General features: G+C 32.7%; 1 protein-coding gene across 3 annotated transcripts; it reads left to right on the top strand.

Annotated features, from left to right (window-relative positions):
* Positions 1–11,326: 11,326 nt before the first annotated feature.
* Positions 11,327–16,201, top strand: LOC105785332 (uncharacterized). 3 transcript variants are annotated; one of them, XM_012611380.2, is made up of 5 exons: positions 11,327–12,357; positions 12,459–12,878; positions 13,032–13,769; positions 14,820–14,931; positions 15,567–16,201. In XM_012611380.2, exons 1-5 carry the CDS (start codon positions 11,785–11,787, stop codon positions 15,803–15,805), a joined length of 2,082 nt encoding a protein of 693 aa, XP_012466834.1. In that variant the 5' UTR covers positions 11,327–11,784; the 3' UTR covers positions 15,806–16,201. The 3 variants fall into 3 exon arrangements, with proteins under 3 accessions (XP_012466834.1, XP_012466832.1, XP_052488759.1); XM_012611378.2 differs by having other exon boundaries at positions 12,459–13,769; XM_052632799.1 differs by lacking the exon at positions 12,459–12,878.
* Positions 16,202–18,562: the final 2,361 nt, after the last annotated feature.

Consider the following 18,562-nt stretch of genomic DNA (forward strand, 5'->3'; position numbering starts at 1 on the left):
CTTTTGGTACAATCGCTTCCGCTATACAAGTTGGTGCCTTGGAGGAGTTCTAAGGAATCCTCACTTTTGGGCGTAAAGGCTGACTTAGGCGAGTTTGGAGCAAACGGATCGCCTAAGGCCGCACGGTTTGCGAGACGAAAGGTCTAGCCCCGTGACATATACACGTATATGTATATAAAAATGTATATAAAAATTATAAAATATAAAAAATATATAAGTATGTATATATATATAAATAAATAAATTACAAAAATATGTACGTATAATATAAAAAAATGTACGCATGCACATGAATATATATAGCAAAATTGGAAATTGCAAATATATGTGTGTATATATATATAAATGAGGAAATAATGATAATAATAATATAATATTAAGAAAATAAACAAAATAACAAAAGGACTAAGTTAAAAATTTAAAACGAAATTCGGGGTTAAATCACAAATAAATAAAAGGGGAGGGACTATTCTGAACACGCACGAGACATGGAGGGACTAAAAAGGCAATTTGTCCTTCTCCTTTAAAACGTCGTAGTTTCAGAAGGGACCAAATTGAAAACACAATAAATTAACGGGGTAAATTTAAAAATATAAAAAACCCTGATTGCGAAAACTTTAAAAAGCGGAAGGGCTAAAAGTGCAATTAGCCCTTCCATTGAAAACACGCGATCCCCAGAGGGCGAATTCGGGTCACACGTGGTCGGCCTTAAACGCGCCGCCGTTTTGGTGCTCGAGAAGGTCGCCCAAAACGACGTCGTTTTGGAAGCCTATTTAAGTCGATTTTTTCTAGATTTCATTCATTTTTCTTTCTTCAAAAAACACAACAAAAAAAGGAAAACTCTCTCAAATCATCTCCCTTCTCCTTGCACCGCCTGAATCCGTGAGGAGAGCCATCATCAACGCCATTCTTGCCACCGTACACCTGGCCTAAGATCTAAAAGGTACTTCTTTTCTTTTTCTTTTTCTTTTTTTGCATATGCATATATACATATATATTTTGCACAAAACAAAATAAAAAAATGAATAAAATAAATAAAAATGAACAAAAAAGGATTTGGAAACTAAAACCTTTTCTCCGTTTTTATTTCTCTTTGTTTTTGCTATTTCAAAAAGAAAAACCCCCCGTTACCATCGTTTGCAATCGGTTTTATCCCGATTTTAAAATAAAAACTCCCCCTGTTTTTACTTTTTCGAATGGCTTTTATAGCCAATTTTGTTACAATGTTTTTTTTACTTTTGTTGCTACTATTTGCTACTGTTCTTTGCGTGTTTTCTTCCTTGCAGGTGTCAGAGGAGTTGGTGGCAGAGAGCCGGTGGCGTCGGTGGCAGAGGGTTGGTGGCTAAAGACCCTAGGTGCGGCGCACCTAGGGTTGTTGCTGCTTGTTCTTTTTTCTTTTCTGAACATGGGCTAGGGTAATTGGTGTATTGGGTTTGGGCTTTTAGATTTTGGGTTTATGGTATGGTTTTGGTATTGGGAGTTTGGGCTAGGGCAAAATGGGCCTGTACAATTATTATTAACTAATGCATAAAAGAAATAAAGTAAGTAAGTAAAACAAAAAAGAAAAAGAAACAAAAGAAGAACAGAAAAGAAACAGAGAAAGAGAAAGAGACGAAAACAGGGGAAGAAAAAGGGAAAGAAAAGAAAGAGGGAAAATTGAGATTTTGAAGCTTGAAGTTTAATAGCTAACAAGGAACTCGAGGCATCGACACACAAAGGAAAGGAGAAGGTTATTGAGGAATAATCGAGCAAAATTCGGGTTTGTCAAATTATTTATTATTTGATGTTAAATTTAAATTATGTGTATGGTAAGCATATGATAAGGTAAGTGACTTTATTGAATTGAATTTGGAAAAAAAATTTAAATTGAATGAGAAAAGTATGTGTTGGTATTGAACTGTGTTTAATTAGTGAATGGAAAAAGTATAATTGATATTGAAAATGAATTTTTGAAAGAAAAGTGAAAATTAGATTGAGAAATTTATATACCCTATTAACTAGTCGGGCTGAGTCGGATATAATTGGCATGCCATAGGATTTAGAAGAGTACGGGATTTATCGGCTTTGCCGATTAGGCACTTTATGTGTCGTATCTCAGGCACTTTATATGTCGTATCAGGCACCTCGTGTGTCGTTTCAGGCACTTATGTGTCGTATACTGATCAGGTACTATGTACCGTTTTAGGCACAATGCGCCGTATTGGTGTGTTTGGGTTGGAATCCTTGTATCCGTCAAAGTCCAGATTGTTAATAGGGTGAATAATTGAAATAAGAAAATTTAAAATTGTGGATTGAAATTTGAGATTGAAAATGAAAGGCATGAATTTAATGTTTATGTAGTGATTGAAATTATTACATGTGATATATGATTGAAATTGAAGAATAGCTAAAAATTGTATTGTTATTGTTAGTTAATGAAAGTTTATAAATTAATTGATATTTAAGAAATCGATAGTTACATGCTTGGTAATTATAATTCTTTGTTGTTATTATAATTTGAATTATGGTAATACCACTTGAGTATACAATACTCAATGCATCGGTTGTTTCCGTCTTGCGAGTTGAAAAAGGATCGAGTCTCGGTTCAAAGATCCGGGACAATCCCGACTCGACATAAAGATTTTGGTGATGTTTTCTTCCTTTAAGAGAAAGTGGCATGTACATAAGAATTATAATAGTTATTTTGGTATGTTATATAGTTTTGTTGTAAAGTAAGATATTATGTATTTTGATGATTATATTAGCAAATTGGTCCTTTATGGCATTGGTATCGAATTGAATGACTTGATTAGTTTTATGTGTTAATTAGAAATGATAATAGGATTTTTATTAAATAAGTTGTTATCTCAATATGTCAAGTAAGATTTAAGTATATAAATTCCTTGGTTGAAATACTGGAATTGGGTTGGTTATGTCTGAAATTTTGTAGGGGGTTGTATGTAAAAATAAGCAGAAATGCTGCCGAAATTTTTATAGAAAAAATGAATGAAGTCAATTAGTAAAATTTATATGAATTATTTGTAAATTGTTTGATTTGTCATGTAATGCCTCGTAACCCTGTTCCGGCGACGGTTTGGGGTTAGGGGGTGTTACAAAAATGGCTAAGTATGAAGGTGTTTGTTGTTATAAAAGTCTAGGTGATAAATTATGCATAGAAATCATGAAAAAGTAAAAATTGGCAGTGAATCAGTTTTGAGATAGCAGTAGTAACGTGATTTTGAAAAATCACCAAGGATAGTAGAAAATGAATTAGAGGGTGGATGAGAGATAGAATTAAATCTTATTGAGTCCATTTTCATAGAAAAATAACAGTGTAGACAAAGGAATTATGTATTTTGAGATATTTGCATTTTAGTTAGACAAGGTCAAAGTGGTTTTTGGAATCCCCTATTTAGACTTTGGAAAATCATTAAAAATTATACAGAAAGAATTAGAAGTTATAATTTATATTATTTTATTCCTTGTTGAGTCTATTTTCATTAGAAACAAGTGGTAGCACCATATGAAGTCTATAAAATGAGATAATTAATTTTTAGTGATGAGAGGTCAGGACTGTCGAATAGTGAAATAAGGGAGATTTTAACTAATAAAATGTACTAATTGGTTGAATCAAAAATTCTTAAAAATTTATGATAAAAAGATATATGAGTCTAGTTTCAAGGAAAATTTACATATCTAAATTTTGAGTTTCGTAGCTCGAGTTATAATTAATTTAGTGACTGCTGCGCAGGTGGATAGTTTTATTGTGAATAGTGAAATAAATTATTTTTATTTGTTTAAGTAATCGGAAAATTTTTAATGTTCCCGGTTGGGACCCGAACCATTTTTGTTTCATGTTTTAGGGTCTTGAGGGTTCTTTTAGGGACATATTGATTGAATGTGAGTGAATTAATTTTAAAAGCAATTTTTTTATACTCCGAACTAGTTAGTTAAGTCAGATAACGCCTCGTGCTTGACTCCGGCAACAGTCTCGGGTAGGGGTGTTACAAACTTATTTAGTTACAAAGTCATTCCACTATAGTATTATGACTGAGCTCTCCCTAGTTAATATCATTACGAAAGCTACTCAATCAATGCTCGTCCAATCACCTTGTCATAACTGTGTTACCCTCATAGGTTATCTTTAATCTCTTGGGGATAAATCCGTTCTCTCAATATGATCATATTTTATCTCATGGTAACCGTTACATCTTCTTTCATGAAAATTCAATTGCTATTAAATAGTAATTATGACATGTATCACAAAGATAAACGACCCGCATGTTGGATCTGGTGCCCTAAGTGTAGTATTTTCGTCTAAGTACACTTGTAACTTTTCGAAAAAAAATTGGTTGATAAAATTATTTATGAATTACATTAATACTATATATAATTGTCCTCATATGGTTTTTGCATGCAAAGCAAAATAGAAGTAAATGTTGCTCATTAGTTATCTAATGTTTAACTAATACTAAATGGTATAAAAAGACAACTTATATAAGTAGACGAACTTAAACATGTCCTTAGTCTAATAAAAAATGAACAAACCGACTGAAAGATTAATATGTCGTCTATCAAGTCCAATAGGGGAGATGCTTTGTCTTGGGCATCGAAAAGATAACTCCCAGAAGGTAGAGACATATGTGACTGAATGGACTTGCAGTACATCGGACTAGACCCAAGGAGAATAGATCCTGAATTCGTTTATGGGTTTATTCACTTGTGACGTTTATAGTGTGGCATATTGATTTGTTGTAATTTAATAAGTCAAATTAGGCTTTCCATTACATTTAACAAGCTTATTCTCGAGCAATTTGAAAGTCTTTTTTGTGTTTTTGCTTAGTTTTAAACCGTAATTTAATAAGTGATTTAGTGTGTTTTATACTCTTTTTTAGGCCTAAGTTGGCCAAATGCATCATAAGGGACCTAATGGTTTAGTGAGTGTTGTAGGGAGTCAACGGTGACCCGAGCATGAACGAAAACATCGCCTAGAAGGAGGTATCGTATTATCAAAGCATGAAAGTCGTGATACCTCTGGCAGTGCTGAATTGAAGAGAAAATAGGCCATCTATAGTGGTATTATGATATCGACCTTCGGTGTTGTGATCCCAAACATCTAAGGACCCCCCATTTTTGAAACTGCCAATGGTATCACGATACCAGACCTTTGGTGTCACGATACCTCTGTCGAGCGGGGACAAAAAATAACTACGGAGGTAGTCTTTGTCCAACTGAAGCACCAATCAAAAAGTACATGCTAATGGGCATTTTGGTCATCAAAGATAAGGTTTGATGCTTGTTAAAAAAGGTCAAACTTTGGCTGGAGAGAGAAGACTAGAGGTGCTTAGGGTCGGGCCGGGCCCAACCAAAATTTTAGGCCTGTCCTGAAAAATGGGTCTAAAATTTTGCTCAAGCCCGACCCAAATAAAAATGCTAAAACCCGGGCCCGACTCAGCCCGTTCGTATTAATTTTTTATATAATTTTTTAAAAGATATAATACATCAAAAATACTAAAAACATTAAAATAAATATTTCCCAACAAATTGAAAATAAATTAAAAATATATACTTAAATAACACTAAAATAGGTGCAACTTAACAAGCAAATGCCTCTAAATTAGTAACAAATTAATAATAAAACAAGAGTTATAAAATAACAACAAAATAGTAGAACAATAGTGAAAAAATAAGAAAATAGCAACAAAACAGTAAAAAAACAACAACAAAAATAGTAGTTTTTTTGCATATTCAGGCTGGGCCGGGATTGGGCCAAAAAATCCTTCCCCGAGGCCCTGTATTTTTTTGCCCAAGCCCATTTTCTGGGCCTATATTTTTATCCAAACCTCCCACTTTTCCAACGGGCCTTTGAGCCAGGCCGGGTGTCCCAACCCATAAACAAGTCTAGAGAAGACACAACACACTTAACATTTTAGATATTTTTTGTTTTTCTCTTCATCTTTTGGGGTTTAGTTTTCTTTTTCATAACTTTAGGATTTAGTCTTCTGCTTTTCTCTGGTTTTTCCTTTGTATTTGGGTAGTTAGTTAAGTTAGTTACCACTATAGCTAGAATTTATTTACTTGTTTAGTCCCTTCAACATATTGTATTTTCAGTTTAATCTTTAGTATTAATATAGTTCAACTTCCTTTTTATTTCAGCATTAAAAATCTGACTTTTAAGTGTTATTTTACCTTGTTTTGGCTTCCATTTTCATTGTTTTGAAGTTACTCCAAGAAAAACCCAAACTTCCATAACTTCTTTTATGTTAAATGTTTATGCCTATTGTGTGTGATTATTTTATGTTTGTTAGCTTAAAAATGTTTATGGGTAATTAAATCTAAGGAGGTGGGTTGATTGAAATGTGACATAATTAATTTTTGGGTTAGAGACTAAATTATAAAAATTAGACTAAATCGAATAAACTTCAAAATTTAGGATTGACGTCTCTAAAAGAAAATTAAGATAAGTGAGACCGAGAGGTAATTTTATTGCACACCAATTTGATAGTCCTGGGTTAGTTCGGTGAGGTCGAAAGATAAATCAGACTAATTTGTCTAAACGGTAAAATTAAGACCTAAAGGTAAAATTGAACCAATTTAGGAGTATTAGCGATTTAGATTCCTAATTCAAAGGTTAACCAACCACATGGAAGTTGACCAGCCACTACCTATTATTGTATTTGTTAGTTTTGTGCTTTGCTCAATTTACAATTTAGTCATTCTCCATTTCTAGGTAGTTAATTAGTGTAATTAACCCTTTATATGACTTGTCGTAATATAATTTATTAGTGATCAGTTAGCTAGAATTTTTTAATTGCATGTTCATAGTTTAGAAATCACTTAATAGCCGACTCATTTGGGTTCGATCCTTGGAATACTTTGGTGTTTCATTTAACACTATAAATATTACAACTGACATTGTACGCTTGCAGTTAAAACTGCACTCTTCAAATTGTTTTATAAAATTATTTGTTTTTCTGTGCACGCGGTCACATACCTAAATTTTGAATGGATGATGGACTATGTACGAGTGACTCGTATATTTTGATGTAAGTAAAAGCCTGAGTTCAAATAGATAAGGAACCGAAAGCTGGTGTTTTGGGTGTACAACTTCTACTGTATGTAGTGTCATTCAAAATAATGGAATTCATAGCCCGAGACATAGGTAAATGATATCATCTCATTGTCATTACACGGTTGATGAAAAGTAAATGTGGTTGCAATTCGTTCGTCTTTGTGATGAATAACTTGGTTACTATTTGATAGTAATTGACTTTTCATGAGGGAAGATGTAATGGTTACCATAAGATAAAATAGGATCATAATGGGAGAACAGATATTATCCCAAAGAGATTAAGGATATCCTATAAGGGTAACACACTTATGATAATATCATTGGACAAGCACAGAGCGAGTTGCTTTCGTAATGGTATGTCATTGGGGAGAGCTCAGTCACGATACTATAGTGGAATGACTTCATGACTAAATGAGTTTATAATTAATAAGCGAAAAGCTGAAACTTAATTATAAATCATTTGAGCCTCAATTGCATATGTCTAATCAGTCCCTGCGCTAACCCGTTGAAACCAGAAATGAATATAAATGGTGAATAGGGAGAAATGAAATCATTTGGAAATGAATGTGATTTTCTCCAAAATGAAAGAGAAAAATATGACCTGAAAAATGAATTTATGTTTTTCGAATTAAATGAAGTTTGAAATTTGAAATAAATCATTTGGTCATAGTGAACCATTGAATACAAAAAATTAAATATATTTTTATCATAGCTTCTTTTACGGTAAAGTCGTCATAATTTTAACGGAATTAGAATTGGGTTGAGAAGATTATTTAATTGGAAATATATTAAAGTTTATTTTGGAAAGTAGAAAAAAAAAATCGGGTTAGATCAAATTATAAAGTATTGGGTTAAAAGTTTAGGAAGTACTTATAATTGAACCCGATATGAGAGAGACCTAAAAGCCCCTCGTATTAAAAATGGTGGACGACAAACTCTAGTAATATTAACTAGCGCTAAAATATTTTTTTAGCATTAAACTCATTATAGATTCTTTCCATATCTGTTTTTTATACAATACCTAAAACTATCCATAGCCCCTCTCCAACCCTTAAATGAGAGTATAATGCGCTTCAACACACTCAAACTCACGTCTTCCTGCACTATCAACATTGCCGATACCAATCGACCTAAAACTTAATCCACTAATAGTAAAAGAATTTAAATATGAAATAAGTGACAATATTGTGAAAAATAAACATAAGCATTGTGTGAAGAAAAGAAATGGGAGTTAAATATTGAAAAAAAGAAAGAAGAGAAACTAACACAAAAACAGAACTATTAAGAGAATTCAGAAGATATGTAGGTTAAGGTTAAAATATGGTTATATTATATATGAAAAAGAGTCAATATCAAATTAACAACCATAATTAGCATTTAAATTTAGAAGATATCAACATTATGTAATATTTTATTTTATTATGATTATATTATACTACCATATCAAAGGATTTATGCCAGGAAAAATTTCAAATCATTTATATTTAATGCATCACTAGTTTGTACAGGTTTAATAAATTTATTTAAAATTAATTAATATATTGAAAAATTAATGTAATTATAAAATATTGAACTAATTTAGAATAAATTTTATTAATTTTATTTAATTTTGAAAATATTTATTATTAAAACAATACAAAAGATCTCATGGTTTAAATATTAATATTAGTCGATTAGGATGAGCATTGTTGTCAATGCAAGAGATGTGAGTTTGCATTGGGGGTTATGAGTAGTTTTAGGCATTGTATAAAATATATATAATTTAAATAATATTATTAATAATTTCTTACATAAGATTTATTTTATATATTATTAAATTATTTTGTTTTAATGTTAAAAATGTAATATTCGATTTTTTGTAATTTTATATTTATTTTTACTCTACTTTAATTAATAAATACAATTAACTCTTATTATATTTGAAAAATATAAATTTAATTTGAGAAAGGTTATTAATATGCATTTTTAAAACTATATTTTAAGTTTAATAATTTAATAATTATTAAATTTAATATTATAAAATTAAAAGCTAATTCAATTAATTAAAATTTTAAAATAAAGAGATAATTTATTTAAAATAGATTTCATATTTAATATATAAAAGTTATAAAAAATTTAAACATAAGGTAGGCAAGGAATTAAAGAGTAATTTATAAATTGTTTAATATGATGAGGTAAATTTTAAATGGCTTATGGAGGTTGGAATAATTTATTTGTATTATATAAGCAACACCTCCAACTTTTCAAATATCAGTTACGTTAACTTTCAAGGACTGATTTTTTTTTAAATTAATTTTTTTTTCAGAAAAAAAAGTACACCTGGCATGTAGCTAAACTGATAGGTGTAAATTTTAAAGGGTTAATATTTAGTTTACCTATAAATTTGTCCAAAAGTGACTAGTTAGTTCCTAATTTTTTTTGGGACCAAGTTGGTACTTAAACTTGTATTTTGTCATCTAGGCTGGTATCTCTACACTGACATGACACTAATAACCAATCCATTGGTGACACATGACAAAATTTCAATATGTCACGTGATCAATATAAATTTAAAAAAAATTAAAAACTCTAAAAAAATAATTTTTTTCACATCAATAATGAATCTCGACAAAATTTTATTTTTTATTAATTAATTTATTTTTAAATTTATGCTCGTCACATTACATATTTAAAAGTTGCCATAAAAATTAATTCAATAAAGTGAAATTTTAAAATTATAATTTATTTAAAATCATCTTTGTATGTAACATCAAAAATTATAAAAATATGGAATAACTTATAAGATTAAAAGACAAAAAGTAAAAGTGTAATTTACCCAAATCATAAATAAATATTTCAAGTAAAAATGTCATATGTCAAAAAAAAAAATATATATATATAATATGAAGATGGAGATATATATATATATATATATATATATAACCTTAAAATGATTTAGTATATATGATTAAACTAGATTAGATATTTCATAATCAATAAAAGTATTATGAAGGTCCTTATATTAGGAGTTGGATTATATTTTGTCTCTTCTACTAAATAATGAGCAAATTAGTCCTTATACATTAGATCAAAAGCAAATTAATCCTTTTTGTTAAAAAATATCTATTTGTATTGTTAAAAATTAATGTAGTTGATGAATAACTAGATAGTAACATATGGTGTGCTATGTTTACCTTATATTAACATATAGGAACTAGTTTTTAACAATAAAAATAGATGAAATTTTTAAGAAATGACTAATTTTCTCTTTAATATAACGAACAAGCATTAATTTATCTAATTTCTAAATAAAATATAACTTCTAATGCAGGGCTCTACGATATTTTCACCGTAATCTTGCAATGCAATGAAATTGCCCCTAAAAAAACACAAAACGAGGGCGGGAAAGGATTAAAGAAAAAGACGAGAAAGCTAAAACTTACATTGGATCCATCGTAAAATCTGAGCCGTCCATTTGACAAAGAAAAATCAGCGCTTTCCCTTGCGCGGCAAATTCTCTACCACCTTCCAATTAATAAATCACCCCCTTGTTTTTCTTAAAATAAATTTTGTTATTGATTCATATATTCTGCCTAACCTACTCTAATTTTGTTACTTTTTTTTTTTTGGATTTTACAATTTTAATCCCATGTAGTTATCTGTTTCATTACATTAATTTTTTTATTTTAAAAAATTTATAACTTATGTATGATACAAGATTAAAGGTAAAATTTGACTGTGAATGTAATTGAGAGGTCCCTTTATTATAGGGACATAATCAAATTAGTCCCTCTACTATCAAATTGATCAATTTAGTTTTGTATTATTAAAAGAAATCAAATAATGTTAAATTAAAATAGAGTTAATATTGCTTAAAAATATCATTTACTATTCAACAAAATTAATATTTTAAAGTGTTTATGGTTTTATACATGAAATCTTTTGTTTGAATTAAATTACAATTGAAAAAACAATTTTCAAGGCGTTTTACTTTTTTTTGCAATTTGGATTTATTTTAATTATTTTTAAGGTAAAGAGACTAAATTGATCTGTTTAATAGTAGAGGACTATTTTGATTTAATCCCTATAATACAGGGATCTCCCAAGTAGTTTGGAGGACTGAAATATAAAAATTAAAAAAGTAGAACCATCAAATTAGAGTATAAAGACTAAATACGTAACTTAATATAACATAAGTGCTAATATCACAAATTGACCTCTTTAAAATGATATCATCGACAACCCTAGCCGCCATCTACTATTTCTTTCCCATTTCATTTTCGATCTCACTTTCTTTTCCAAAAATATGATTTTCGTGATATTCCAAAACTCTATTTTATTTTCTCTCTTCAATTTCTAGGAAAAAAACCCATTTTAAAAAAAAAATTCATTTTCTCTGTCTCTTGGTAAAGAACAGGGATTTTCGTTTTTTTTTTTGGGTTATGAAAATTTGGAGTTGATTGATCTTTACTCACCTTCCTTTTTTTCTTTGTTTACTCACTACTTTGTTGTAGCTGAGTCAGAGATTATCAGATTTGTTGATAACTCGGTCTCGATCCGCTTCTTAACTGGAGTTTTATCCGTTGAGTTTCGTTACTTTCTATTTTTTGTAAAGTTCTGCTGTTGTTTCTTGGGTTCTTGTTTCGACTGAGTCAAGTCGGCGTTCCGTTCTTTATCGACTGAGTGGACTCCTTGCGAAGTTCGCTGAGCTAACTCGCTAGTTGGGGGTGGGGAAGAAGAAGAACGGAAAGGCGATGCCTTCGGTGGGGATGAGGCGGACCACGAGGGTTTTCAGGATGGTGAAGAGCTCGGAGGCGCTGGTTCTTCGTTCCGGCCGGCGGCTCTGGCCTGATTCCGTCGAAGTAGAGCCCAAGAGTGGAGTAAATAAGGCCATTTCCGAGGTAAATGGGAATCCAAAAATATTAGTCAACGAAGAGATTCCAAAGAAACAATCAAGGAAAAAGAAAGCTGAAGCTGTAAATGATGATGCCACTGATGATAGGAGGTTTGGGATTGTTTATAGCCGAAAAAGGAAACGAAATGGAGTTCCAAACAGTCAACTTTCATTGAATTCGGAGCAGAAGAAGTGTGGGAAAAAGTTTCACAGAAGGCGGGTCATTAAGAAGACCAACAACGATGTGAAAGAATCGAGAATGTTCGCTTTTGTTGTCGGAAATGGAGGTTATCATGGCTGGTTTTCGAACCTTTTGTGGTTGGTTTTGGGGTATCTTAAAAGGGCAAATGTAAGGTTCTCTGGACTTGCTGCCTTTTTAATGTCTCAGCCATTGTCAAGTGTTTACGCTTCTAATGGTGTTCATTTGTTGCGGGTAAGTTCTTAAGATTTAGTTCTTAGTAACATGTATGTACTGAAGCTGGATTGCATAAAGCATTTCATTTATTGGTTTTTGTTTATAAAAATTCATTTCAGGGACTTCCTGCAAATAGAAGTGGAATATGCAAGTTTTATGGGGATAGGGGGTTCATTCCGCTGTTTTATGTGGATTTTTCTGCAGTTCCCTATAGTTTTATGTATATGCATTACGGAATGCTGCTTTGTTCAAGGCGTATGCAATTAGTTCTTGTAAATACTGATGAAATATTTAGTGCATGTGAGGAAGACAAGCCATGTCTAACCTCTGTTGTAGATTTTTCCAAGCGTTTGAGTGGTTCTAATGTAATTAAGGTTGATAATTTCGGGAGCAAAGGTGTTTCAGATCGAGCTTCCAAACTAAAAGAAATAGGTCGAAATGGTCACTATAAACATGGTCTTTCTCGCATTATCCAGAGGAGGAGGAGTTCGATGCGGAGAAGGAGAGCTAGAAGTCCTTGGCTTCTCGGCATACATAAGGCTAGTGGAGCTCCAATGTCTGATTTGAGCAGTAGTAGGAGAAAAAGCATTCCTTTTTCTTCTGTTGTTTCTAGAAACAAGCTTAGGTGTTCAGTCCGTAATAGTTCAGCGAACTTAGCTGATGTTAGCTCTTCTATTTCGAACTTAATGCAGGGTGCAGATTCATTACAGTGCTCTGCCAATATATTAGTCACTGAACCGGACAGATGTTACAGGGAAGAAGGAGCCATTGTCGCTTTGGAGCTCTCTGCTTCACGAGAATGGCTTCTAGTTGTAGAAAAAGATGGGTCAACTAAGTATACATACAAGGCAGATAGAGCTATCAGGCCCAGTTCTTGCAACCGGTTCACGCATGCAATAATTTGGACCGGTGATGATAATTGGAAGCTTGAGTTTGTGAATCGGCAGGACTGGGTCATTTTCAAGGATCTTTACAAGGAATGTTCCGAGCGAAATGCACCTTCTTCAACTGCCAAGATGATCCCTGTGCCAGGGGTTTGTGAAGTTTCAGGGTACGAGGATAGAGCCTTTGTACCGTTTCAAAGACCAGATTTCTATATCACTTTAGATGGGGATGAGGTATCTAGAGCCTTGGCAAAGAGGACTGCAAATTATGACATGGACTCGGAAGATGAGGAATGGTTGAAGAATTTCAATAATGCGTTTTTTTCTGGAAATGGTAATTGCGAGCATCTTTCAGAGGATTGTTTTGAGCTTATGGTTGATGCTTTCGAGAAGGAGGCCTATTTCCGTACTCCGGATGATCACTCTGATGACAATGGTGCTACCAATCTATGTCTTGATCTGGCTAGTGGAGAAGTGGTTGAAGCTGTTCATGCTTATTGGTTGAGAAAAAGGAAGAGACGATCGGCACTGCTTAGAGTTTTTCAGGTAAAATTAGTATTTTGTCTTAATTACATCATCTTGTTATCACAGTACATTTCTTCAGTTTCTCTGGTGTATTGCTTGCCTAGTAGGAATTCTTATGGTAATGGATATTGCTTTGAAATTTCTCTGTGTAAATAGATTTTGTCGTAGTCCTTCAGGTAAATCACTTAGTTGTATTATACTATCATTGTACACCATTATTTTTCTGTAAGAAGATTTTGCTTGTGTCCCAGTGTTATTGTTCCTTGAAATATACCTTTATAGAGACTTTTTTGTTCTACTTCTTTGATTCCTCCTTCCTTTTTTCATGCAACGAGTTTGAAGAATTGTATATTCAAAGGTCAAATGATCTACCTTTTTAGCAGCTGCTTCAATTGCTTAATATAAATTACATGTTGAAAGTGATTTGATGCTAAATTTGAGTAAAAGATAAACAAGACACAGTTTACCAGGATTATGTTCATATATACGTACATATAAAAATTTAGAGCAAAATTAACTAGGTTTCAGGCCAGCTTCTTTTATCTTGATTGAAGTTTGAGGCATAAAATATTGAATCAACCATCTTGCTGATGTGGCATGTCAATTGGCCTAGTCAACTTGGGTCAGGTTGATTCAAGTTTTAAAAATTTCAAATGATTTTGATTTGGGTCAGTTTTGGTGCAAGTCATTCTTTATTTTGGGTTGTTTTTAGGCTCAGGTCGAGTTTTTGGAGTTCAGGTCAGAATTTACAGGTCTATGTTGTCTTTGCTGAGAACATCCTTTTATGTTCTATAATTCTTTGAGAATTTGGAACTCTGTTTTCTACTGCAATGGGAAATGTTGGCATCATAGGTGTTATGAGATTGAAATATAAGTATTTTAATCAACTGATCATGTTATATTCATTTGTTATGCATGTTGAAATTCCAATTTTTTATCATTTGCTGTCATTGTGCCTCAGTCACCTCGATCTTCCTTCTGGTGCATGTACACTTATCTAAGCAGCTTCTAGCATTTTATATTCTTGATTCTTGTAGATATCTGACCGAAATGAATATTCCATTTGAACAGGGTCATAAGGTCAAGAAATCTCCAGTAGTTCCAAAGCCTGTTCTACGGAAAAGGAGGTTGGGTAAGCGTCAGGCTAGTAGTGGAAGAGGCAAGCAACCGAGTTTGTTGCAAGGTATATTGAACTCTCTGATTATAGTAGGCATGCTCATCCGTGTGGATTTTGTGTTGGATTGCTATGTATGTTTCTCAGGCCTTTGATGATCATGTGATAAAATTCCCTGATTATGCTTGTTGATGCATGGGGCAGTGGTAAAAGGGTCCGTGGTTTGGACAAGGTCTATATATGGTGTCAAAATCATACATTTTTACCCAAGCCCATTTTTACCTGTCCATATTATTTATAAAAATAATGTTATTTTTATTTAATATTTATTAATATATTTATATTTTCTTTTCTTAAAAATAAGTCAAGTTAGGCTTGACCTAAAGAGCTTATTTTTTGCCGAAGCTCATTTTTTAGTCTAATATTTTTGCCAAATGCATTCGAATATTGAGTGAATCTTCGGGCTCGAGTGGAAATCCCATCTCTTGGACAGGTCTAAGTAGTGACACTGATGCATAGTTCCTCAATTAGTGGTGATTGCAGTTGTGCAAATAAATTTGGTAGATTTAGCCCTGTTTCGGGTTTTTTCTGGCCTGCCCTCATTCAACATTTCATTTTTTTTCATGTTTGTATTTTTTTCGGCATTTCACAATAGGACACTGTTTCAGAGTTTGCTAAAAGTTGAATCTCTTGTAATTATGCAGCCATGGCAGCTGAACATCATCCCCTGGGGGAAGAAAATGCCATGGTTAAAGTTGAAGAAGCCAGAGCCTCAGCAGCCAGATCTGTTGAATTGGCTATCCTCAAACGCCAACAGGCGCAATTACTAATGCAAAATGCTGATATGGCTACATACAAAGCTGTGATGGCACTGAGAATTGCTGAAGCTGCTCGATTTATCAAGTCTTCAGATGTTTCAGTTGCTCAATTGTTTGATCCATGATGCTTCGATACTTGGTCTAATTGCCATGTTTTCCGAAATTCGGTTTCTTTTTTTTTCCCGAAGCTCATGGAGGATGACTGAAAAAAGAGAACTGGTAATGTTTTGTTGTATAGCTTTAATAGTTTAATTCGAATGTACATTCTGTATGGTTGTAAGTTGTAACTTAATATCAAAAATAACTTTTGCCATGTATTTGGTAGAAAAATCTGAAAACAACAAATATATATATGTATGGATCAAGAGAATGAAATGAGATGTTGGGCAAATGTAAAAATGGGATTTACATGGTTAGGGGTAAGTTAAATGGTGTATCTTTGATGCTTTTGTATGGTGTTTTGTAGTTATTGACTCTCTTTCTTTTGAAGTAAATTACAAACTATATAGCCCCTTAGTAAATGATGAGTTCATTTTAAGAATACTGCAAGTCAGTCCCTTGATGAAATTTGGAATTTGAAGCCTTTTTTTTCATTGAAAAGTTCATATTTTCAGATAGTATTAATTTCACTTATTTAATATTGAGTTAGATATGGGACTATTTTACTAATAAAGGCCCATTTCTAATTGTATTTACGGAAATGAGTCATTTTTCATTTTTTACCGGAATAGGCCGAAAACTCTAAAAAGTGTCTACGTAGAAGCGTTTTAAAGGGAAATTCTAGCAAAACGCGTCCCTGAGGAAGCGATTTTGTCATGTCAGCATGAATGCACTTTGCTAATGTGGACGCGCTTTGTTAATGTGGCAAAATCGCTCCCTTAGGGACGTGTTTTAGCCCGTGTTTTTTACCAATGGTCATTTAAAATTTTGATCGTTGGGGCGTCCAACAGTAAAAAAAAAAAACTATAAAATCCCCCTCCTTTTTTTTTTTACACATTTCTTCCAAATTTCTTAAAAAAGCTATCAAATTTCTCCTTAAATTTCTCAAAGCTCTCTTTAATTAATTATTTCCTTTAATTTTTTTAAATTAGTATTATATTTTTATAATTTCAAAAATATTTGATCGTGTTAGTAATGGCCGGAGAATTAATTCGTCTCGATCATAAACATATCTTCGTCGAACAAATGAAAATGGTAAGAGTCAATTTCAAATTTTGAATATTATTTAATATTTTTTCATTTATGTAATTTTAATTCATTTTTATTTTATAATTTTTTATAACAGCCTGTAGATCGGGTGTTACAATGTTATATTCGTAATATATCTGGTCCTCCATCACCGTTGATAGAAAATTACTTGAGGGAAACGGGTTTTTGACATGTGGCCAATATAGGTCGGGGTGCAAGTTGGACCCGAAACTCATTAGCACGTTCATAGAGAGGTGGAGACCCGAGACACACACATTCCATCTTCCATGCGGAGAGTGTACCATCACTTTAGAGGACGTGCAGTTACAATTGGGATTGTCGGTAGATGAGTCCGTATTCACCGGGTCCGTACAATCTGTTGATTGGGGAGCCAGATGCTACGACCTTTTGGGTGCGATCTCGGATAATATTTACGGAGGTCGGATCGAGATGGGCTGGTTACGAGACATATTCCCGGAGTTGGGGAATGATTCGACTAAAGTAGAAAGAATACGATATGCTAAGACATACATCCTTGAGATCATTGGAGGTTATCTGATGACAGACTTGTCACGAAACCTCGTACATTTGAGGTGACTGCTGAAACTCGTTGATTTTAGAGCAGCTAATGAACTTAGTTGGGGGTCTGCCGTATTGGAAACATTGTACCGAGAGATGTGCGGGGCGACACCACCAAATAAAGCCAAAATCCAACATTGTACCGAGAGATGTGCGGGGTGACACCACCAAATAAAGCCAAAATCGGAGGTTGCCTATCACTACTACAATCATAGGCTAGGTTTCGCTTTCCATTTTTATGTCATCGAGTGAACCACCCATATATATTTCCATTCATAATGAGGTAAAATTTATATTAGATTTTACAATTATTACATAGATTTAAAATATAATTTTATGCTAAAAATTTATTTAATTAGGTGGAACCATTCGATGAGTTATGTTGGAATACTTACCGCTCTTGAAGATATACGACCCTTTAAGACCCCGAAATTTTGACAAATTTCTTTTCTTTTCTTTTCTTAGGAACACATACAAGATTCGTCACTACAAACAGGATAATGGTAACCCCACGATTAATTACTTCATCTATGAATTTCATAGTAATAGAAATATATGTCCCACTCAAAGCAATTTGTAACTTGCTATCCTCTTGCCTAGCGGGCAAGGATTTACCTCCGTGGAAAAGATGATTCATTCGGATCCACATGAAAGCCCAACTCCATTGCATTGCCAGAATCCATGTTGTATATTTGAAAGAGGTTGACCTCCTTGCTTCTCTCATGGTACAATCCTCTTCCCGCGGAGCCCCCTTTCTCCCCGGTCTACAGAGACAAAATGGAATGTAGGACTAGGACTGACGCCAACAGTTAATCACGGAAGAAAAGACTCACTGAGCCGGGATCACTACTAATATAATCTAACTAATACTAATCTAATACTAATAGAATATAATACGGCTTCTATTAGACCAACGATCGGAAGCGCATGTAAGTATTAAATAAAATATATATGCATAACATAGTCATTTCATATTTAGTATTTAGTATTATGTATATAACTAATAATTTTATCACGTTCATATAGTTTCAATGGATACCATACGAGGATCCGACAATTCGGGCAGTAATTTCGGATGAATTCTTTCAAAATCTGAACATTTGGCATGTTAAGGT

This window comes from Gossypium raimondii, chromosome 1 (genome assembly GCF_025698545.1).
Source record: "Gossypium raimondii isolate GPD5lz chromosome 1, ASM2569854v1, whole genome shotgun sequence".
In the NCBI taxonomy this organism is placed as follows: domain Eukaryota; kingdom Viridiplantae; phylum Streptophyta; class Magnoliopsida; order Malvales; family Malvaceae; genus Gossypium; species Gossypium raimondii.